Below are 24,228 nucleotides of genomic sequence, written 5' to 3'. Positions count from 1 at the left end.
GAAGATAAAAAAGTGGAAATAACTACTGCAGAGCAGAATAAAGAAAAAAGAATGAAAAGAATTGAGGATAGTCTCAGAGACTTCTGGGACAATATTAAAGGCAACAACATTCAAATCATAAGGGTTCCAGAAGAAAAGAGAAAAAAAGGGACTGAGAAAATATTTGAAGAGATTATAGTTGAAAACTTCCCTGACATGGGAAAGGAAACAGTCAATCACATCCAGGAAGCACAGAGAATCCCATACAGGATAAATCCAAGGAGAAACATGCCAAGACACATATTAATCAAACTATCAAAAATTAAGTACAAAGAAAAAATTTTCAAAGCAGCAAGGGAAAAGCAACAAATAATATACAGGAGAATTCCCATAAGGTTAACAGCTGAACTTTCAGCAGAAACTCTGCAAGCCAGAAAGGAGTGGCAGGCCATAGTTAAAGTGACGAAAGGGAAAAACTTACAACCAAGATTACTCTACCCACCAAGGATCTCATTCAGAATTGATGGAGAAATTAAAATCATTAAAGACAAGCAAAAGTTAAGAGAATTCAGCACCACCAAATTGGCTTTACAACAAATGCTAAAGGAATTTCTCTAGGCAGGTAACACAAGAGAAGGAAAAGACCTACAAAAACAAACCCAAAACAATTAAGAAAATGGTAATAGGAACATACATATCAATAATTACCTTAAATGTAAATGGTTTAAATGCTCCAACCAAACGATATAGACTGGCTGAATGGATACAAAACAAGACTCGTATATAAGCTGTCTACAAGGGACTCACTTCAGACTTGGGTACACATACAGACTGAAAGTGAGGGGGTGGAAAAAGATATTCCATACAAATGGAAATCAAAAGAAGGCTGGAGTAGCAATTCTTATATCAGACAAAATAGACTTTAAAATAAAGACTATTACAAGAGACAAAGAAGGACACTACATAATGATCAAGGGATCAATCCAAGAAGATACAGAATTGTAAATATTTATGCACCCAACATAGGAGTACCTCAATTCATAAGGCAATGCTAAAAGCCATAAAATGGGAAATCAACAGTAACACAATAATAGTAGGGGACTTTAACACCCCACTTTCATCAATGGACAGATTATCCAAAATGAAAATAAATAAGGAAGCACAAGCTTTAAATGACACATTAAACAAGATAGACTTAATTGATATTTATAGGACATTCCATCCAAAAACAACAGAATATACTTTCTTCTCAAGTGCTTATGGAACATTCTCCAGGAAAGAGTATATCTTGGGTCACAAATCAAGCCTTGTTAAATTTAAGAAAACTGAGATCATATCAAGCATCTTTTCCAACCACAACGCTATGAGACTAGATATAAATTACAGGGAAAAAACTGTAAAAAATACAAACACGTGGAGTCTAAACAGTATGCTACTAAATAACCAAGAGATCACTGAAGAAATCAAAGAAGAAATCAAAAAATACCTAGAAACAAATGACAATGAAAACACAGTGACCCAAAACCTATGAGATGCAGCAAAAGCAGTTCTAAGAGGGATGTTTATAGCAATACAGTCCTACCTCAAGAAACAAGAAACATCTCAAATAAACAACCTAACCTTACACCTAAAGCAATTAGAGAAAGAAGAACAAAAAACTCCAAAGTTAGCAGAAGGAAGGAAATCATAAAGATCAAATCAGAAATAAATGTAAAAGAAATGAAGGAAACAATAGCAAAGATCAATAAAACCAAAAGCTTGTTCTTTGAGAAGATAAACAAAACTGAAACAATTAACGAGACTCGTCAAGAAAAAATGGGAGAAGACTCAAATCAACAGAATTAGAAATGAAAAAGGAGAAGTAAAAACTGACACTGCAGAAATATAAAGGATCATGAGAGATTGCTACAAGCAATTATATGCCAAAAAATGCACAACCTGGAAGAAATGGAAAAATTCTTAGAAAAACACAACATTCTGAGACTGAACCAGGAAGAAACAGAAAATATAAACAGACCAATCACAAGCACTGAAATTGAGACTGATTAAAAATCTTCCAACAGGGCTTCCCTGGTGGCGCAGTGGTTGAGAGTCTGCCTGCCGATGCAGGGGACAGGGGTTCGTGCCCCGGTCCGGGAAGATCCCACATGCCGCGGAGCGGCTGCGCCCGTGAGCCATGGCCGCTGAGCCTGCGCGTCCGGAGCCATTGCTCCGCAATGGGAGAGGCCACAACAGTGAGAGGCCCGCATAACGCAAAAAAAAAAAAAAAAATCTTACAACAAACAAAAGCCCAGGACCAGATGGCTTCACAGGAGAATTCTATCAAGCATTTAGATAAGAGCGAACACCTACTTCTCAGACTCTTCCAAAAAGTTGCGGAGGAAGGAACACTCCCAAACTCATTCTATGAGGCCACCATCACCCTGATACCAAAACCAGACAAAGATGCCATAAAAAATGAAAGCTACAGGTCAACATCACTGATGAATATAGATGCAAAAATCCTCAACAAAATACTAGCAAAAAGAATCCAACAGCACGTTAAAAGGATCATACACCACGATCAAGTGGAGTTTATCCCAGGAATGCAAGGATTCTTCATTATACACAATTCAATCAATGTGATATACCGTATTAACAAATTGAAGGATAAAAACCATATGATAATCTCGGTAGATGCAGAAAAAGCTTTTGACAAAATTCAACACCCATTTATGATAAAAACTCTCCAGAAAGTAGACATAGAGGGAACTTACCTTAACAGAATAAAGCCCATATATGACAAACCCACAGCCAACATTGTTCTCAAAGGTGAAAAACTGAAACCATTTCCTCTAAGATCAGGAACAAGACAAGGTTGCCTGCTCTCACTGCTATTATTCATCATAGTTTTGGAAGTTTTAGCCACAACACTCAGAGAAGAAAAAGAAATAAAAGGAATCCAAGTTGGAAAAGAAGTAAAACTGTCACTGTTTGCAGTTTACATGATACTATACATAAAGAATCCTAAGATGCTACCAGAAAACTACTAGAGCTAATCAATGAATTTGGTAAAGTAGCAGGATACAAAATTAAGGCACAGAAATCTGTTGCCTTCCTATACACTAATGATGAAAAATCTGAAAGAGAAAAAGAGGGAAACACTCACATTTACTCTTGCAACAAAAAGAATAAAATACCTGGGAATAAACCTACCTAAGGAGGCAAAAGACCTGTATGCAGAAAAGTATAAGACACTGATGAAAAAATCAAAGATGATACAAACAAATGGAGAAATATACCATGTTCTTGGATTGGAAGAATCAACATTGTGAAAATGACCATACTACCCAAAGCAATCTACAGATTCAGTGCAATCCCTATCAAATTACCAATGGCATTTTTCACAGAACTGGAACAAAAATTTTACAATTTGTATGGAAACACAAAAGACCCCTAATAGCCAAAGCAATCTTGGGAAAGAAAAACAGAGCTGGAGGAATCAGTCTCCCGCACTTCAGACTATACTACAAAGCTACAGTAATCAAGACAGTATGGTACTGGCACAAAAACAGAAATATAGATCAATGGAACAGGATAGACCTCCCAGAGATAAACCCACGCACATATGGCCACCTTATCTTTGTTAAAGGAGGCAAGAATATACAATGGAGAAAAGACAGTGTCTTCAATAAGTGGCACTGGGAAAACTGGACAGCTACATGTTAAAGAATGATATTAGAACACTTACTAAGACCGTATACAAAAATAAACTCAAAATGGATTAAAGACCTAAATGTAAGGACAGACACTATAAAACTCTTAGAGGAAAACATTAGGCAGAACACTCTATGACATAAATCACAGCAAGATCCATTGAGAAATGGAAATATAAACAAAAATATACTAATGGGACCTAAGGAAACCTAAAAGCTTTTGCACAGCAAAGGAAACCATAAACAAGATGAAAAGGCAACTGTCAGAATGGGAGAAAATATTTGCAGGTGAAGCAACTGACAAAGGATTAATCTCCAAAATATACAGTCAGCTCATGCAGCTCAATATCAAAAAACAACCCAATCCAAAAATGGGCAGAAGACCTAAATAGACATTTCTCCAAAGAAGGTATACAGATTACCAACAAACACATGCAAGGATGCTCAGCATTACTAATCATTAGAGAAATGTAAGTCAAAACTACAATGAGGTATCACCTCATACCAGTCAGAATGGCCATCATCAAAAAATCTAGAAACAATAAATGCTGGAGAGGGTGTGGATAAAAGGGAACCCTCTTGCACTGTTGGTGGGAATGTAAATTGATACAGCCACTATGGAGAACAGTATGGGGGTTCCTTAAAAATCTAAAAATAGAACTAGCATATGACCCAGCAATCCCACTACTGGGCGTATACCCTGAGAAAACCATAATTCAAAAAAGTGTCATGTACCACAATGTTCATGCAGTTCTATTTACAATAGCCAGGACATGGAAGTAACCTAAGTATCCATCAACAGATGAATGGATAAAGATGTGACACATATATACAATGGAATATTACGCAGCCATAAAAGGAACAAAATTGAGTTATTTGTAGTGAGTTGAATGGACCTAGAGTCTGTCATACAGAGTGAAGTAAGTCAGAAAGAGAAAAACAAATACTGTATCCTAACACATATATATGGAATCTAAAAAAACAAAAAGTTCTGATGAACCTAGGGGCAGGATAGGAATAAAGACACAGATGTAGTGAATGGACTTGAGGACACAGTGAGGGAGAAGGGTAAGCTGGGGCGAAGTGAGAGTAGCATTGACATATATACATGTAAAATAGATAACTATCTATTTTACATGTATATATCTACCACATGTAAAATAGAAAGCTAGTGGGAAGCAGCTGCATAGCACAGGGAGATCAGCTCGGTGCTTTTTGACCGAGGGGTGGGATAGGGAGAGTGGGAGGGAGACACAAGAGGGAGGGGATATGGGGATATATTATACATATATCTGATTCACTTTGTTATACAGCAGAAACTAACACACCATTGTAAATCAATTATACTCCAATAAAGATGTTAAAAAAAAATGAAGATGATGAACTTCTTTCATCTTCTTTGTATAAAAGCTGGTACTAGGTATGTGTACTGCCCAGAACATAGGGGTAGGCACATGTTTCTTTCACTGTCACAATCTGTATATTGGAAGGCAATTGTCATTGTTTACAAATGACACTGAGCAATAGAGTATCTATATATGATTTTAATATATTATAAAACATTTGTTTTGCTTTTTCAAGAGTCTGCTACTGATTTATTTAATAAATATACACACATCCAATTTCTTCTGTCACACAATTTTCTTTTCTGTTTATTTTCCAAATGATACAAGTAGAATAATTAACTTTCTGATTTTTTACGATACCTGCCACAGATTTATGACATGATCTGAGATCAAAATACTAATAAATTTGTACTTACCATAAAGGATTGCAAGCAGAGACAGTGGCATGACAAGTAGTCCCACTAGCATATCAGCAATGGCTAGGGACATTAAGAAATAATTGGTGGCATTGTGCAGTTTCTTTTCCAAGCTTACTGCCATGATAACGAGAATGTTGCCACCTATTGTCAAGATTATTATTATGACGATTGAAAGTGCTGGCCAGTTTTGTACCCCGTCTGGGAATTTGAAGCGTCCACCATCGGAGGTATTGAAAATGTCAGTTACTATGGCTGCTACTGGGCTCACAGAAATATCACATTGCCAAACCAATAGGCCAATCAGGTGCACACTGAAAATTAAGAAAAAAATAATCAGGTATATATTATATTGCTTGTACCTAATAAATTACTTACATAAATCAACTGCTTTTCCTTTAACAATCATTATCATCATCATCATCATTTCTACTCTCAATTAAACTTCAGTATCTCTTCTTTCTCTCCCCCAAATACTTTTATTGAATGCTTAATATGAGTCAGGCACTTAGTTTACTGAAATATATATGTGTAATCTCATTTGATCTCATATAACATCCTCATGAAGTCAGTACTGATTTATATCTATTATGTATAAGGAGAGACTGAGGTTCAGAGAAGTTAAGTAACTTTCTCAAGGAAATATAGGCAGTAAGTAGCAGGGGCAGGGTCCGTACTCAAGTCCCGTTGAATTCAAAGCCTGTGTTTTAGACTTTTACTCTCTATACTCAATCTGAAACCACAGTATTGTTTGACTTGCTGAGTGACTTTATGCTGGCCCATAATTTCTTAATATCTGTCCTGTAAATTTTCCTTCTACCTGACACTCTCCCCATTTCTGTCCTATGTTTTCTGGTGTTGTTCTAGGTTAGAAAATGATTTGTGGTGATAATTAACTCCTGTGGGTTTGCTACTTTCCTATGCTGGAAAAGAAATCTCTTAAGTCATTTAAAATGTACACCTCTCATGATGGTACTTATGTAGATTTTTACTGGTAGGAATTTCAGGCCAAGTGGCAGACTAATGCAAAAGAGACAGACGTGGTTATGTTTTGTACATTCCAAATTAATTTCCCCTGATGGTGATATGAGATTTATTCAGGTTTCATACATTAATGTAAGTCTGTAAATTGTCTCATGAAACTAATATTTATTTTCCTTAATAAGATAAACAAGAATAAGTATATTCAATATTTCCTGCTTAAAAGCAAGAATTATTATCTGTGAATGACTGTCTTATGTGTATTCTATGTTCAGTAATAGTTATTTAATGAATACTAAGCAACAACTATACTATATGTACTAGTTGTTAAACCCTGATATTATTTATAGAGAAGAAAATTTCCTCTACTGGTACAATATGTGCTAACCAATTCTCTATGCAAGAAAATTGCATGGGGGATGGAACACATGACATTACAAAATCCAGAGTCTATGAGTTCTCCATGTAAAAGTTTTGATTTCATTATCTCATTCACTTGTTCTTTGAGCTAAAAATATTATTTCTACAGGGAAAATATATGTGTGATTAAATTGACTATCACTTATTATCAATCATCAGAGAAACTTGCAGTAGTAACACTAGATGATTATGATTATCATAATTGTATCTATAATATTATACACACACACACACACACACACACACACACACACACACACACACCATACTTTCTGAACCAGAACTGGAACACTGAACCTGAAAAATTATTGGCCTTATTTAAACTTAAGTAAAATATCATAATAATTTTCTACCACGTTTAAAAATTATTTCTCTTAATATCTTGTTAATATACTTTATGTATTTTAACGTAATGAAGAAATCATGAAAATATTTTGACTTTCTCATTCTACAAGGGGTGAAAACTAGTACTTCGGACATTTAGCTTAAAACTACTTCCTCATTAGTCAAAGCTGCCTGATATCCTAAGCATCATGTCGGTGGGAGACATACATAATAATTTTCTTCAAATCATGAGAAGTAATCATTAAATTCTTTCCAATGCTGGATGTATTCTTTTTTCCTGAGACATAAAAAATAAGCTAAAATAATATGTGATTCAAAAAATGTGTATCATAATTAATTTGTGATTAAAGTGAATAGAAATTATTGAAATAAAGGACCAAATAAATAGAAGCAAGGTATTTGCTTTCAGCTTTGATTACTCTGTCACTGTATTTGTTGTATTTGGCATGTGGCTAATGTCCTGGCTACCTGACCTAAATGATTTTTTTTGACCAGTCACTTAACCTCTCAGGAGATCAATTTCCTCATCTTTACAATGAGGATGATCACATTATTGTTGTGAAAATTAAATGATACATGTAAAGTCTCAAAATAATACCTTTGTCGTAATAGGCCCTCAGTAAATGTTGGAGCTTACCTTCTTTCTGCCTTCAAAGTTAAACAAAAGTATTTTGTGGTAGCTATACCCTAAATGTACTTCAAAATTTGTCAAGAATTTAAGTCCTGGTTTTATTTTAAGAAGGTACTTATTTATGCAGAACTGGCTCAGATAGTAATTTTAAATCCAAGGTCTTTTCTGGCCTAGCTGTTGAAAAACATGTTCTGAAATTTAAAAATATTCTGGTTTAAATTAGTTGATGATCATTTCAAGTAGTCCCACAAGACTTTATGCTCACAGTGATATGCTGCATCTTCAATTTTCAGTTGCAGAATCACAAATATATTTATTCTTAAGCCTAGATAATATGGTCCTAACAGGATATGCAATGCAACTTCAAATTTTCTCAGTAAATTGTGAAAACATCTAAATCCTTTCACATTTCTGTAAAAATAGTAGAAGAATACAAAATAAAATTGTATATAACAAAAGTACACGAAAAACTATGTCCAATTATGAATTTTATGATTTGAGTATCTTAGAACTTTGGGGTACAAAACCACTTAAAACATTCATCTTGCCTACCTCTGCTGGTCAAATATATTTTTACTTTTTATTAAAGAGTCCATGAAACAAATACTGAATTATTGAGGAAGCTTGTAGAATCTAACTATATCTTTTGTGAATTATTAAATAAAATAATGGTGTTGGGAAAAATCCTGACAGAGTTTTTACTTCAGTTTCCTGGTTTCAATTCAATTCAATTTAATAAATTCTTATTGAGCACTACTTATGAGCAAATTATTATGATTTTTACTGCAGTCAGTCCTATTTTCTACAGTATTATAATCAAGAATTGGCTGTATTCTAATTAAACCTAATTTGTAACATTTACTTGTTCAGTGAAAAACATACAGTCCTTTTACAGAAGAGGAGTAATCTAGGTCTTGTTTCTAAAGCTTATGCTGATTGCTATTAAGCCCACAGAAGTCTCATAAAATACGTGCACAAAAATCACAACTTCTATCTGAACAATTGAAATAACTTATTAATTGCTACTAAGTTTTGAATGAAAATATCTGACATTTTTAGTCGATAAACAAAATTATAATTTGATTTAAAAGTCTGAGTACATTTTAAATCTACTGAGTTTTTGCATGGCATATGACAATGGGCATTATTAGAAGAGATGAATGATCCCTTGTTTCTCTTAACGTAATGGAAAAACTTCTATGTGAATTCTTTAATTCCATAGCAGAATAATTTGGTACTCTTTAAGGTAGCCCTGCATTTGGTATATGGATCAAGGCCTATATACTAAGTTGTCCTTTCATTTTCCCAGACCTGGCTCTTTTTTTCCCTTCTTTATCACTGTCCTTCACCCTTTCCTTTTCCTCTCTGCTCTAGTTTTCTTGGAACCACGTATCCTTGAGACTATCATCACTACAATATACAATGACATCCAAGATGAACTATAATGGTGCATATTGCAGAGGATCCAGTGCTGATGTACTTTATATCTACACTGCTCTGTAAACTGTTTCCTCAGTGAGCACTTTTATAGAAATCACAGAGGAGATTGTGCAGGAGCAAGGTGATTCAAGGCTTCTCAGTTGTACTGATCAGAGTTTACAGAGCCCTGGATCTTGTTTTCCATGCCCCCATTCCTCAAAGAGTAGGTTTAGAAGAAAGCAACCCAACCTTTTACTAAGTTAAAAAGAAGATATACCTGGATTAGATCATGTTTTGAATTGCTTAGTGCTTGAATTCAACGCTTTCCTTATCACTTTTATGTTATATTCTATTGACTTTAACTACTGGTTCATTGTTTCAAGGCTACATCCTGTCCAGCTACATCCTCCAGCCCCTATTCCCTGACCTCTCGCTCATTCTTTTGCAACCTTAACTATTTTTCATAGAACCAGAGACTTGTAAAGACATTTATTCTCTTGGCTGTTTAGTTCATGCAGGAAGGAAGAGGAAAGAACCTTTCTTATTTCTACATTTTAACCATACAGAAAGGAACCACAAGTATCAGAATTATTTTTGAATGATATTACTTGTTTGAACATATGAGTGGTTGTGTTTAATTGGAGTTCAAGTTATTGGTTTTTTTCCCATTTATTGTTTTTGAATAGAAAACACCAGTAATATTAGTCTATTGGAATGCAAGTCATTTATACAGATTGAGGCAAATATAGCTGAATAATCATATAAAAACCTTTTTAACATTTTTGAGCAAACTACTATGAAAAGTTATTTTAAAAAAATAATAGGTAATAACATCCTTACAGGAACGAGTGCACTGCCTTCCTCAGGTTCACCATAATTGCTTCAGTCTTAAGCAACCAAAGTTTAAAATTGAGAAGAGGAAATTTAACAGACTGGATTCATTATGCCATCCTTTCTGGGGAGAAAAAAGAAAAAGAGAATTAGTTAAAAGTTTAAATAACTTTAATAACCTTTGATTAAATAAAAATAAATATATTTATTAAGTGATAAGAAATAATCAATACTAAATTTAGCAAACAAGCAAGCATATTATATAAGTGATTAAAAATGGCAAGGAGAATAGATTTTTCATTTATTTACCAATATACAACCATCATAATTTTTCTAAAATTTCTTGTATATACTTTCTTTATATGGGGCTTCTACTAAATCTCCCCCTGCTGGAGTACAAAGCAGTGTTTTGAAAAAGAAATTAAGAATATATGCTTCTTAATTTGCAAACTATTGGGGGAAAGTTTGTGATCTAATAATTAAGTAGCATGTATAAAGTAAAAAGGTTTCATCTTATAGAGCAATGAAAAACTAAAACAAGTTTTAAGCATTTTTATAAAGTGAACATATTTTGTACAACATTTCTAACTTTTTTTTCCAGTGAAGCAATCTGCTTTTTCATAGATAGCTTTCTTTATACTTTTGCATGAACCAACAATATTATCCAGAGGGTAGCCACAGGTTTATACCAAAATAAATGAGTTGATTAAGTTTACCTAATTAAATATAGCAACAACCCTATGAACCAACTAGTTAGTATCCAACAGATAATATGCTGCAGTCAGAGCACATGGGATAGTGTTGAAAATTGCAAACAAAAGGTCAGTTGCACTCGATGATTGAAAAACAAAATTTAGTTTCATTTATTGATTAAGAACTGACAGTGCATCTTCAGAGGAATTAGGAAGGAAACATGAACACTCTACAAACATCAAAGAATTTCAGAGTGAGTACCTTTGATTTCTGTAGGCTATTTTTGAAGGAGTTATTGGTTGCAATGCAAAACCCCACCAAATATTTACATAAGAGATTATTCACCACTTAGCCCTCACTATATTCAGTGTGCTAAAATGTTGGCCAAGAGTAGACTGGATGCAAATTTGCTGAGGATCTCTGCTGTGCTCCTTGTGGAAATAATATCTTTACACGGAGTAAAACGTGTCACTGTGAATTTTTACATTGATATTGAAGAAATACCCAGAGTGAATTCTAATGATTAACATAGAGACCCCTTGGTTTTTCTGCATAGCAATTCTTAACTGGGAATAGAGTAGGTACACCTCTCTGTTTTTCATGTTGCCTTCTCTATATCTTCTTTTTTTGGATTTTGATTTTACTCTCTTCTCATACCAAACATGTAACTGTATTCTTTTTGGGGATCACAAGCTATTATGAGAGTCAAGATTGTGATGTTAAGTTTGCAAGTAGTGGGCTGTCAATGAGAAAAATTTAGTTGTGTATGTTTGTGGGTGGGGAGAGAGAGAAAGGGAGAGAGAAAGGGAGAGAGAAAGGGAGAAAGAGAGAGTTGAATAGCTTGAGAACATGGAATATTGAAAGGTCATCGCTTTTGTTTAATTTGTAAGTATTTTCAAGGAATATGATAAAAATTTGTCAGTAATCTTTTTTAATGTTTTCTAGTTCCTTTTAGAAATTTGGAAATAAAATTTTACCAAAAAAACTTGCACCTCCCTATGTTTCCCATCTTATTCAACAGCACTCTTCTAGTCAGTCAAGCTACAAATTTAATTTTTTCTCACTTCTTATCCCTCAACTCTCACTTGTGAGTTCTCTTAGTGCTACCTACACAAAAATTTATCCCCAAATCATCCCCTTAACTACAGTATGAGAAATGTTCTGTGAGTAATTCTACAAAAAGGGGAGGGGATGCAAAATCTCTTAAAGCCTTGGATAAGAAATTAAGAAGAGAAACAAACAAACAAAAACAACTCTAATTGAGCACTGATCTGCATACCTCTCAGATTCCACCAATCTTTCATAACGGAATTCTCATGATTGTGTGAACACAAACACAAAAATATATGTGAGTTCAAGTATTCAAATTTGGGAGGACTTGTGTTTTATAAAATAAATTTAAAAATCACATGGGATAACTGACAGAGTAATTGATTAATTTTTAATGAGAATTTGTGATTCTTATAGAAACTATGATCATGTAGCAACATAATAAGAATATATATACACATTTATATGTGTGTACGTATGTATATATGTATTTGTGTTTGTGTATATATATAAATATATATATAAAATTTTGTGTAGAGAAAAGTATTGATTAACCTGAAATTGTCTCAAGCATGCAGAGAAAATTACAGATTAAGTCACAGAAATAAGTAAAGGATCAGTAAATACACATTCAGACCAATCTCTCATTTCTTTCTGCAACATAAATCACAAATCTTTTCATGCTCTCTCTAAAGTTCTGTAAGATCTTCAGGCATCACTAACAGTAACTACGTTTGCTAAGGCAAAAAAGGGGACAAATATTAGTTTTCATATAGTTCTTTTTTTTCATATAGTTCTTAATAGTACACAAGATATTGCAGAATAACTTCAGTTAATGTGGAATTTCAACTAAGCAAAACTCATATCCTGAGCATTATATTTAATTGATGCCTATGAAATCTGTGCCCATATGTCAACATATGTCACCTGTCATATAGCATACATCATCAAAAATAGTGTGAGCACTTGAAAATAATTGGCCCCAAATAGGATCTCCACTCTATATTCAGAACTAAATTTCAAACTATCAGAATCAGTATCACTCATAGAAATACTTAAAAGCCATTATTAATAATCATCTTGGAAGTGAAATTTTTTTAAAAAAAGCAAAAAAACACTGTGGGGAAGAAAGGCTGGCATGAATTAAAAAGAACAAAAGCTATTTTTGACTCTTCCAACATGGTTGCAGGCTAGACTTGGGAATTTGTTAGTTTAATAGCTAATTGGTGTGATTCTCATTTAGCTCTAAATTTAAGAATGACTATGATGGGACCTGGCTAAGATTTCTTCAGCACACAGCTTTGATTTTGACTTCTTCTTAGTGACCTTATAAGGGTTTTTCATGGTCATGAGTTTAGTCCTGCTATGCCTCTTGCCTTCATTGGGCAATAATGTGATGATTCACTTGGAAGACCAGTACCATGCTCTCTCTAAGAGATACCTAGTTTTCCATGCCAATTTGCCATCCAAGTGGTGGGAGATATATGACCATCCTTGTGGTCCATAGAATACTTATTAAATTCATTTGTGAAAACTACAAAGATGAGGAAGGGAAATCAGTTTTGCACATTATCTCAGTTTTACACACATTTAGCTGATAAAAGAGCATCTACATTGCTCTCTTTTCGAAGTAATAACAAGAACAACAAGGGGAAAAAAACCCATGATTTTGGTCTCCAGTAAAGTCATAATTGAGGATTAGGTTTAAGAGTCAACTGTTAAACCAGTAGAGAGTAGACATTAGAGAAAAAAAATAAAGGGAGAGGGCAGCAAATAAAATGGAAAGAATAGGCAAAAGGGAAAATGTCAAGGGAATGTATTTTGAGAAGGAACAGAGTGCATACGGTGTGATTTGTCTAAAAGGAGATTGATTGCTGGTGAGCTTAGCACCATTTCAATAAAGTAGTGTAGAAAGGATCTAGAATGTAGTTGGATGAAGGGAAGAGAAGAGGACTAGCCAGATGAGAGGAGGTGGTTGGTGAGGAAATGGAAAATGTTCAAAGGGTTTTGTCCGATGCAGCAGAGGCAGATGTGTACTAAATGTGTACTAAAGACAACTTTTTGAGAGGAAGAACCATCTAAGTGTACTTTCCAGGTAACTCCCACATTCCTTAGTGAAGTGCTGGGTACAAAGTAATTGGCTGATTGAAGGAAAGAGAAAGGGAGAGAATTGAAATGATTTAAGGTGTGACATCAAAATATCCTAAGAATAAAGGGAGAGCTGTGGTTTTGTCCAAATTGTGTTTGGAGATGATAAAAGTCTACAACTTTATTGAAAACCGTGGACATTTCCTTGCACCTTCTAAGCTAACCATTTATAGTTCATTTTTACTATTACTTTTTCTACCTTTGACACTGAAGAAAGATTGTTCATGTTTCAATCGCATTTTCTGTCCTCAAACTGTTTCTTATTCTTTCTTTCCCAGACAAGGTCAAACATAATATTGATGAGGCTAAAAAGAAAATGCCAGTGTTTCTACTTGACGTTTTAACAAAATTTGGGGGGTATACAGTAACCCATAAAAAGATGTAGTTTACATTAGATTTCTGGAAATTCCACGAGCTCATCATGGTGATGCAGCAGATTGGTTTCTCTCATACCGAAGAGCCTACATCTGACACTAAATGTTGTTAAAAATTATTGAGTAGACAGTTAACTGAGATCATTCTTCTCTGATTTTTTATAATAAAGCATTTAAGAATTGAATAATAATATACGAAGAGGTTTAATTTTTGTCAGTTTTCTCTGTTCAGAAATTATGGACTCATAATCTTAAAATATAAATCTTCCTTCTGGTTACTATAGCCTCTGAGCTTTCAGCAGATGGCTAGATCAAAAGTGAATTAGTCAGGGCTTCCCTGGTGGCGCAGTGGTTGAGAGTCCACCTGCCGATGCAGGGGACACGGGTTCGTGCCCCGGTCCGGGAGGATCCCACATGCCGCGGAGCGGCTGGGCCCGTGAGCCGTGGCTGCTGGGACTGTGCGTCCGGAGCCTGTGCTCCGCAACGGGAGAGGCCACAGCAGTGAGAGGCCCGCGTGCAGAATTAAAAAAAAAAAAAAAAGTGAATTAGTCACAAATGTTTAAATTAGTCCTGGGAAGACTATATTAATGTGGCACAGATTTACAACATTTTGAGGGGAAATCTTTTAATTCAAAAATTGTTCTTAGGACTAATGAATGTTGTAGGAATTTTCTTTCAACTTCAAATGTGCTGTAGAGATTTTCTAATAAAATATACAGTTGTCATACGAAAAATTCACCTTTGCTAACTACAGTCAAATCAGATAATAACTATTTATGGTTTTAATAAAAATTGCTAAGTTATCCAGTTATAATCAGTGTGATTAAAAACTCTTCTACAATAAAAGAAACCCTGCCGTTCCATCAGTCAATCCAGGATTTTCAAGCATGTTAGGCTCACTTAGAAATTTATTCTAGGAAGTTAAATAAATTCAAAACTTCTGTATTCAAGTAAGGTCTTAATTTCTTCTACAATTATGAATTCACAGAACTCCTAGGGCTGAAAAAATTATGAGTGATCACATAATCCAGTCGTCTGCCTTCAGACAGGCCTATATTTAATCTACTTTAAGAAATTTGATAATTGATGTTCTTTAGAACAACCTTTGGGAAAGGCAATTTCATGACCTTCGAATGTTTAGCAATCTGCTTTGCCAGAAAATGTTACTTTATATTAGGCAAAAAGCCTCAAGCTAACAGTCTTCAATGGGAGTGATTAGTTCCTTACTAAATTGAGTATCTATATCACAGGATAATATGATACTAGCAACTTGCTTACTGCATCTTTCTTTGGTTTGCCTGAGAATGCAGCCGTTCAGACACAGAAATGGACATTTCCTCATAAAGTGCCATTGAGAACTCTAACTTTTCTGAATATGCAATTATATATGTTGGGTGATTTTATAATCTCTTCTCCAAACTGAGATACTTTTGTAAGTGAAGGTTGGGGGCCGGGAGCATTAACTGGATGAGACTCTGGGTCTCTCTTGGGTATTTCATTAGATCTGGTAACAAGGTGATTATTCTATCTGAATGCAGATCTAGTGTCATTACTGTCATTTCCTTCCCCCACCCCCTCAAGATAATGTTAAGTGGTTGTTTAAGCAAATTCAACTGTTCCTCTTGTACTTGAAATTAAAATGAAACATGAAAGAGTTTCTCCTTATTTGTATTTACTGAATGCTTCTGCTTGCATTTTACATATTTCATGAGAATGATTACTGTTTAATTTAGTAAGACATTACAAGATAGTTAACTCCTAAAATCTACAGTATATAAAATCCTGTTTTTCACAGCTAGACCTATTCCATTTACCTAAAATAATACTTCAAAAACAAAATAGCCTCCAAATTGATAGAGTTAAAATAGCTATCAAACTCACTTCGTGATAGTAGTGTTGGGTCCCAGGTCAGGCTGCCCCCAAATATGCTTCAATGGCATATTGATTATTTTCAATTAAAATTAAGAAACAGCCAATGCAAGAGGGACACTCTGACCCTCCTTTCTGTCTCCCTGAAAGCAGGAAATAAATATCATATGCACTCCTTGCATTTGGAAGTAGGACATCCTTATTGCCAGAGATAGGGAATTTGGGACCAAGAAGTCTGTATAAACAAACCTTGTTACTTCTTTAATTTACTATCTTAAGCTCAAACTCTGTTTAGATTCCTCACTAGTTAAGCACCCAAAGCCTAAGTTTCTTTGTCCTGTCAACTCCTCACGAATTTATTGTCTCCTTGTCTAAAAATTATACAAGCTGCCTGCTTTAGCCACTTCTTAGGTCCTATTTCTATGAGTGCTTCATATGCATGAATTAAAATTTGTTTCTTTTTCTCCTGTTAGTCTGTCTTGTGACAATTTTATTAGTCCAGCCACAAGAACTCAAGAAGGGTAGAAGGGTAAATGGAAGTAAACTACTTCCTGGAAGTAGTAACAGACATTGAGAGAATCTGGCTTTGTGGGCAGTGTGCTCAGCGATTGGAAGCTGCTTTCTCCACAGGTGGCAGCAGAACTCTCCCTGAATTATCTCAACATAAGTATCCACATAGCAGAGTAAATTGAAGGCTTTTAAACAGGGGAGCTCGCGGAGCAAACCACATGCTAAATCTCTGTGTTGGAGACCAATTCCGACTGATTTGCAGGACTGAAAACTCTGTATAACAGCACTTTCATGAATTCAGATATTTATTGATTGCCTATTATATGGTAGGCACTCTGCCAGGTGCTGTAGCAAACAAAGTAGAACAGGTCCCTGCTCTCCAGGAGCTTATATTCTAGTAGGAGATACAGACAATAAACATCTAAACAAATAAGTAGGATAATTTCAGATGGTAAGAATTGATATGAGTAAAATGGAGTGGCATAATGGGATAAAGAGTGACTGGGGGAAATACTTTAGATGGACTTGGGTATGTAGCCATAGCTTGAGGTTAGATATTTTAAAAATATTATAGTATACTAATAATATGAGCCAGCATTTGCTGGGCCTTCTCAATCACAATAAAAAATCCAGTCCTTTTACACTGGTGAGTTAAGCACACAAGTGTCATTGGTGGGAACAGTTCAACATTTTCTGTTAGTTTGATTTTAATTTTGCAAACTAGGGTGGGAAACTCTTCTTCATCTTTTGCTAAGATACTTAAAATTCAATTGAGCTGCAAACTAAAATGTTTTCCCACTTATATTTACATTGTTGTCTCCTCCCCAATAAGCCACTCCCACATCCCATATCATTAGGTTAAGAGATCACAAACTTTTTGCTATATAGCAGGCCCTTCTGGCTGTAGAGGATTCCAGTCGAGTCGTGAAAAGCGAAAAATTCAATCAGTTGCCCAGATGTATTTATTGCCAAGTATCGGGGTACTTGGATACATCTGGACAGCTGAATGAACTCTTAACTTCTCCTCTTTCCAATAGCTATTCATTTCACAGCTTCAGAATCACCTATATAAAGGGAAGAGAAACAAACAAAAAGCCACTTTGGAGTGGAAGGATCCATCTAGTGCTGGTTCTGCTGCCCCAGCTACAAAAAGCAACTCCTACTATTGTTTTATAAGTTATTATTATACAATGCATATAAATCCCTAAAATTGGGCAATACTATTAAATAACAAATTAATAATGTGAAAATAAAATATATCACAAATTCAAAAAATTGAGCCAAAATTGAAATTAATTGTATAACTGATAAGCTATATAATGTATACATCATTCTAATACTATTCAGTCACCTAGGTGTTAAATATGTGAGGTATAGCAAAAAGGACATGAGGCTGAGAGGTAGGAGACCTCGGTTCTAGTCTTGATTTTATCACTTAGTTGATGTGTGTTTAGGATAAGTCACTGGACCAATTTGGGCCTCAGCTTTTTCAACCATGACATGAAAGGGTTGTGATAAAGGATCTCTATCCCTTGTGACTCCAAAAGGCTGTGATTCCGGTTTTCTTCATAAATGTTGAACATTATTCTATGCTATTTTACAAGTAAGATGCTTCTAAATAGCTAAGTTTGGTTACAATTAGATTCTACTTCTATTTATTGCCAATGAAACGTAGGACATGACATTCATCTGAGAAAGCCTCTTGATTTGAAAGGAAGGTGAAAGTGGTTTTTACCTTGATTTTTCTTGTGATGCAGCCTGCAAATTAATGTGCATGTATTCTGTCCCATCTCTTCTTTATGCTTCCTTAAATGATTCTTAAATATGTATTTCATTCTCAAGGAATTAGGAGACTACCCAGATGCACACAAATTTTAAAACAAAATTATTTGTGATTTTCTGATTTTAAAACGTCTTTATGCCTAGGATACTTTACAGAAAAGTGAAGTATATGAAGTACTGGCCAGTTTCGTGGTTATCTAAAGTTTCACTTCTGCTGGTCTAATGCTCAACTAAAACCTGTTTACTGCTTTGTGTACTCTTCTTCCTTTTTATTTATTTATGGAGAAAAATGGTACTGCAATTCGACAACTTTGAAAATACTGTTTCTTGCACCAATTCTGTGAACTTTATATCAGATGGTGTTAATATTTAGAGAAACAGAGCTGCCTATTTTATAACTCCTCTCAGTGACATTAAAGCTAAAGTATCAGACCACAAATGATATGTGATATGTTTTCACTTTTTTCCTAACTAGACGCATGAAGAATTCTTCTAATTGCCCTCCCAGAGTACATCCTGTACAACTTAGTTTACAAAAATACAATCTGTCAAGAAGTTCAAACCAACATAAATCCTCAAACCCTTTTGCTCATGATTTCGAAGTGTGTACGTGTGTGTGTGTGTGTGTGTGTGTGTGTGTGTGTATTTTGGAGCTGGGGAATGAAAAGAAAGGTGCTATGAATATACAAATTTTATCATCCTCCATAACACCATAATCTCATAAGTTGAAATCATTTCATGATGATTCAAAGCCCCTTTGAGTGGTTGAATATTTTCATTCACGTTTTTCAAGCAGGAAAATTAACTTACCTAATTTTAAAAGTCTATGAAATATTGATTACTGCACATTTGGCAGAAATAAGCAATTTGTGAAATAACAGATGCTTCATAACAGCAACACCGGTTTTTACATCTCATTGAAAGATTATTCTATATATAGGCAGTCACGACTGTTCCACCCACTCATGTACAGTAGAGACAGTTTTCTATCACATAGATTCATAGTGTAATATAGACCAACTGTAGGCAACTTTGGTAAAATATCACCATGTTATTCTACAGTTTCATCCAAAGTTAAAGTAAATTTAAGAAGAAAAATATAAAAAGGTATTTCTGAGACAATTGAGAAAATGTGAATATGGACTGAAATAGTAGATGGTACCAATGGATTATTCTTAAAATTGTTAGGTATGATAATTACATCATGGTTATGTAAGAATATACCCACAATTTTAGAAATGCATGCTGAAGTAAAGCAAAATCATTTAAAATAATTCAACAAAGAGAGTGGGAGAGAAAGAAAAAGGGATAGATGAATCAAGCATTGAAAAACCTTATTAATTATTAAATCTGGGTGATGGGTACATGAAGGATCATTATACTATTGTCTCTACTACTGTGTATGTTTGAAAGTTTTTCAAAGGAAATTGTAACTACAAATGAGATATGCTTTCAGGTTATATAGCATGAAAAATATTTAGTTTTCTCAAAGATGACAGAATTCATTGTTTTATGCCCAACCCAGTTTTTATTTTTAGCACCGTAATATGCCACCAGTCCAGTTGTTAAAAAGAAAAACAAAACACAAAACATTATTTTAGCCATCTCTAATATGATGAAGACAATGTATTTTCTCTAGAAAAAAATTGATCTTTCTAGATACTGTAAACTTATCTAGGCCTCTTTCTTCTTTGATAGCTTTCTTCCCAGTAGATATTATGACAGTGTATTTTGAGAAAAGTAGCCTCCTTGAGTGAACCACATTTCAAATACCAATTCATTAATGTCTTTTCATCAGTACACCCTCTCCACTTCAACAACAGCTTACAACAACTTGAACTCTCTCATTTAAGCTATCGAGGGAGACGCAATCATGGCGATTCATTAAATACAGGGCATGGCTCTAATTTGGTAAAGGTCTTAAAATTCTTGCAGGACAGAAATGTGATCATTTAGAGGAGGGTGACTGACTGTAAATAAGGTTTTCTGACAGCTTCACATGCAATATGCATATTACAATATTTAAATTTGCTATGAATTTCTCTAGTAGCTGTAAATTCAAAAGTGGTTCCATTGTGCATGACTGGGCATAATTTTTAACAGTGACTAAATATATTGAAAATTTGCATCGATTAAATGTATTAATTTCTCATTGGAAACCTCTGTTCACTCAGCAAATTTATAAAGGAAAATGTATTTTGTGCTAATCCTCACTGAGGTACGGTGTGACCCCTTTGCGTCATATGTGATTTTATAGACCTTTGAAATTATGCTGGAAAATAGGTTAATGAGAGTACTTTATTCTTTTTTCTCATTTCAGGGGCTCAGTATTTCATGATATCACAGAAATGGCATTTAAATAATGCTTTATTTTTCCAAACGGCATATGATGCTGACTAAATTATGCATTTGTTTGACAAAAATATACGCATCAACATGGACATTTGTTCTTCTTAAGTAGTAAATCATAGGCAGTGTTGTTACTTCTATTGTTACATTCAAAAACTGTCACAGGAGTCCTATTTTCTTATTTTACAAATAGCAATTTCTAGGTTAAAGTTCTAGGGGCCTATTTTTTTTCAAAATGCAGGTACAGTGCTAATAAAACAAAATCCACAAACATTTAATGACCACCTATTGTGTGCCAGGCACTATGACAATTAGTTTCACCTAATTTGAAGTTCCACAACTCATTTTACAGAAAAAGAAATTGCTAGATTCAAAGAGGTTAAGCAGTTTTTCCTAGTAAATAACAAGTCAAGATTCTAAAACATTATTTTACGGATTAAAAAACCAACACATTTAGAAAGACAGTATAAGCAGAGAGCTTAAGTGCTCATCAGGGCATTGTTCAGTTATTCAACACATTTATTTAATGCCTAGTATATGCTCGACAATATTCTAGACACTTGGAATACAACAGTAAATAAAGCAAAGACCCCTGCCCATGTACAGATTACATTCTTGTTCTTTCCACTGATTATCAATTATTTCTTAATGGAGAATATATGATAAAATAAATTGGTATAATTTCTAAATGTTTTCAAGATTTTACTCATCTCTTCTACAAATAAAAGAATAAAAGTTCTGCAAGCTACTTTTGCCAAATTACCTCAATCCTTAAGGTTACTGAATAACATATTTGTGATTTTATATTCACTGCTGTTCTCTATTGAAACAATTTTTCCCACCATCTGCTGGTATTGGAGTTCTGAAATAAAACCAGTTGTCACCACATTACTTGTTATTGAAAGAAAGATTCCTTGAGTTTTACAATCTTATTTTAAATTACTAAAATATTTTGGTCCAAATTAAATCCATCTGTATAGAAAAGCAGCTTAAAAAAATAAAAGCCAAAGATAGAAGAGTTGGCAATATAGTGCCTCCATAGCCGATCATATTACATCACACATATATATATATAGGTTTGAAAAATTCTACAGATTCCAGAGAACACCTGCTACTCAGAGAAAGCCAGAAATTATCTAAATGGTCATTGCAATTAACTTGCCAAACACTGAGAATTTACATTCATAAAACAAGTACTCAGCTCTTGCCAATATTTGTGTAAATTTATTCATCAGCTTCCCACGTACCTTTTGGCTTGATATTTTGCATCTGGCAGTAGAGAAAATCTCAGTACAGGACTTTATAAAGTTCATGCCACTGAATCTGTCATTGTGATATACCCTGGGAAATGTTAGTATCTAAGTCACCATTTGTCACCCTAAGATATGTAGAGAGAATAAAGGATCTTCCTGATGGAGTAATCCCTGCAGAAATTTCTCAACGTGAAAAGAATATGAGGGACTTCCCTGGTGGCGCAGTGGTTAAGAATCTGCCTGACAATGCAGGGGACATGGGTTAGATCCTTGGGCCGAGAGGATCCCACATGCCGCGGAGCAACTAAGCCCATGTGCCACAACTACTGAGCCCACGTGCCACAACTACTGAAGGCCGCGTGCCTAGAGCCCATGCTCTGCAACAAGAGAATCCACCGCAATGAGAAGCACGTGCACCACAATGAAAAGTAGCCCTTGCTCCCAGCAACTAGAGAAAGCCCACGTGCAACAACAGGCCCAAAGCAGCCAAAAATAAGTAAATAAAATATAAATACATTTATAAAAAAAGAATATGAAAAGGGGATGCATAATAATTGTTTCCATTTACTAATTTTTTATTGTATGCCAAATGCTGTGAGAAATACTTCATATAGTTTTTCTCACTTAATCTTGGCCATGATAACAATGCAATACCAAATTAAAAAATAAATTGAGATGTTAAAATATCACATATAGGTAGTAAGTGGTAGAGATGGATTCAATTTCAAAATTGTTCATTCCAATGTCTATACTCTTTCACTTTGTACAACCAACACTTACAGTGGTTCTTTGATTCCTATAAGAAACTATAACATTCTTCAAGTTGAACATCATACCTGTCAATTTCTATGTCTAATAAGTACGCTCTCAGGAAAGGTATTGAAGGAAACACTCAAAGACCATCCAACTTCCTGTTTTGACGATTGAAGTAACTGATCCAGAAGAGATAAATGACTTATCCAATGTCCTTATGTTAATTTTTGTTGGTGCCAAGATTAGAAGCAAGTCTATTCTCTTTCCAGTCCTTTGATGCTGAGCCTTACCAAGAGCAAAGGGCCTCTAAAAGTCACAGATGTTTAAAGTCTCACTAGTTTATGCATAATGTTTAGTGCCAATGTCTCATATCCTCCCTTTAAATAAAAGAAGTGAAGGAAATGTCATAGACTACACAATTAAACGCAGTAGAAAGCTACTTTGGAATGCATTCCTGAACACCTCACTCTTTAAATATTCAAAAAAAGGAAGTCAGGCAGAAAGGCAGAAAGAAAAAAGGAAGAAAGGAAGGAGAGGAAGAAAAAGAGAAGGGAGAAAGGGGAGGAGGGAGGGAGGAAGAGAGAGAGGAAGGGAACAGAAGGAAGAAGGGGAAAGAAAATTGTTTTCAAATCTGTATTAATTCCTGGATGTCTGGAAGCCCCACATGGTTGTGTTATGCATACTGTTCCAGGGACTAACTCTTCAGGAATAGCTGGCAGGGCTATTCTCAAACATAAGTTAGTGTTTATGCAAAACTTTGTTAAATCTCACAGTTGCTTTCTTGATCATTTAATTTACTGATAACAATAGCAAGGGGACAAAGTGATTTTTAGATACAATTAACACGTCCATGACTAGAGTAAAAATGTAAAGAAGGCAATTTTGTTCTGTTGGAAAACACACTAGTTTATGTATTCAAACAAGTAGTATGGAGATAATCCCACCAACCAACAGTCCTAGATTATTAGTTTAATACAGTTTGTGAATTTAGCATAATTGACACAATTATAGGCAAAATAAAACTCCACTAGGAAGGTTTTAAATAGCAAGAAAGATAGCTTTTAGCTTTGGTACACTAGGATTAACCCAAGTGATTCACATGATGACACTGCCTTTCATCTTATAAAACTAATTGCACTAGTAGTTTTGAAAGCAGAGACTCCTTTCAAGCAATAAAGTGTTCTATTATAGTTTAAGAGATGCCAAATAATGCCTTCTCCCTCTGGGTCACATAGTTAAGTACGCATAGAAAGTTTTTTGTCCATTTCACGTGAAACTGAATAATACTAAAATTTTTGAGTCAGGTAACCAACTTTTGGAAGACATTATGTCTCTAAACCTTTAAGATAAGGTGCATAAAATACTGGGATAAGCTGACTTTAAC

The 24,228-nt window shown here is 34.6% G+C and overlaps 1 protein-coding gene across 1 annotated transcript in view; it reads right to left on the bottom strand.

Moving 5' to 3' along the window:
- The window catches only part of HTR2C (5-hydroxytryptamine receptor 2C), a 231,387-nt gene that overhangs the window by 103,397 nt on the left and 103,762 nt on the right, over positions 1 to 24,228 (bottom strand). Inside the window, exons 2-3 of the mRNA XM_033413338.2 lie at positions 10,073 to 10,187; positions 5,437 to 5,750 (exon numbers count right to left, since the gene is read on the bottom strand). Coding sequence (XP_033269229.1) covers positions 5,437 to 5,750; positions 10,073 to 10,107 — 349 coding nt within the window. The 5' untranslated portion in view covers positions 10,108 to 10,187. The remainder of the gene's footprint in view (positions 1 to 5,436; positions 5,751 to 10,072; positions 10,188 to 24,228) is intronic.

The sequence above is a fragment of the Orcinus orca genome, chromosome X, assembly GCF_937001465.1.
Source record: "Orcinus orca chromosome X, mOrcOrc1.1, whole genome shotgun sequence".
Taxonomy (NCBI): domain Eukaryota; kingdom Metazoa; phylum Chordata; class Mammalia; order Artiodactyla; family Delphinidae; genus Orcinus; species Orcinus orca.
Note: the sequence above shows the minus strand (reverse complement) of the source record. Positions and strands in the feature narration are given on the sequence as shown.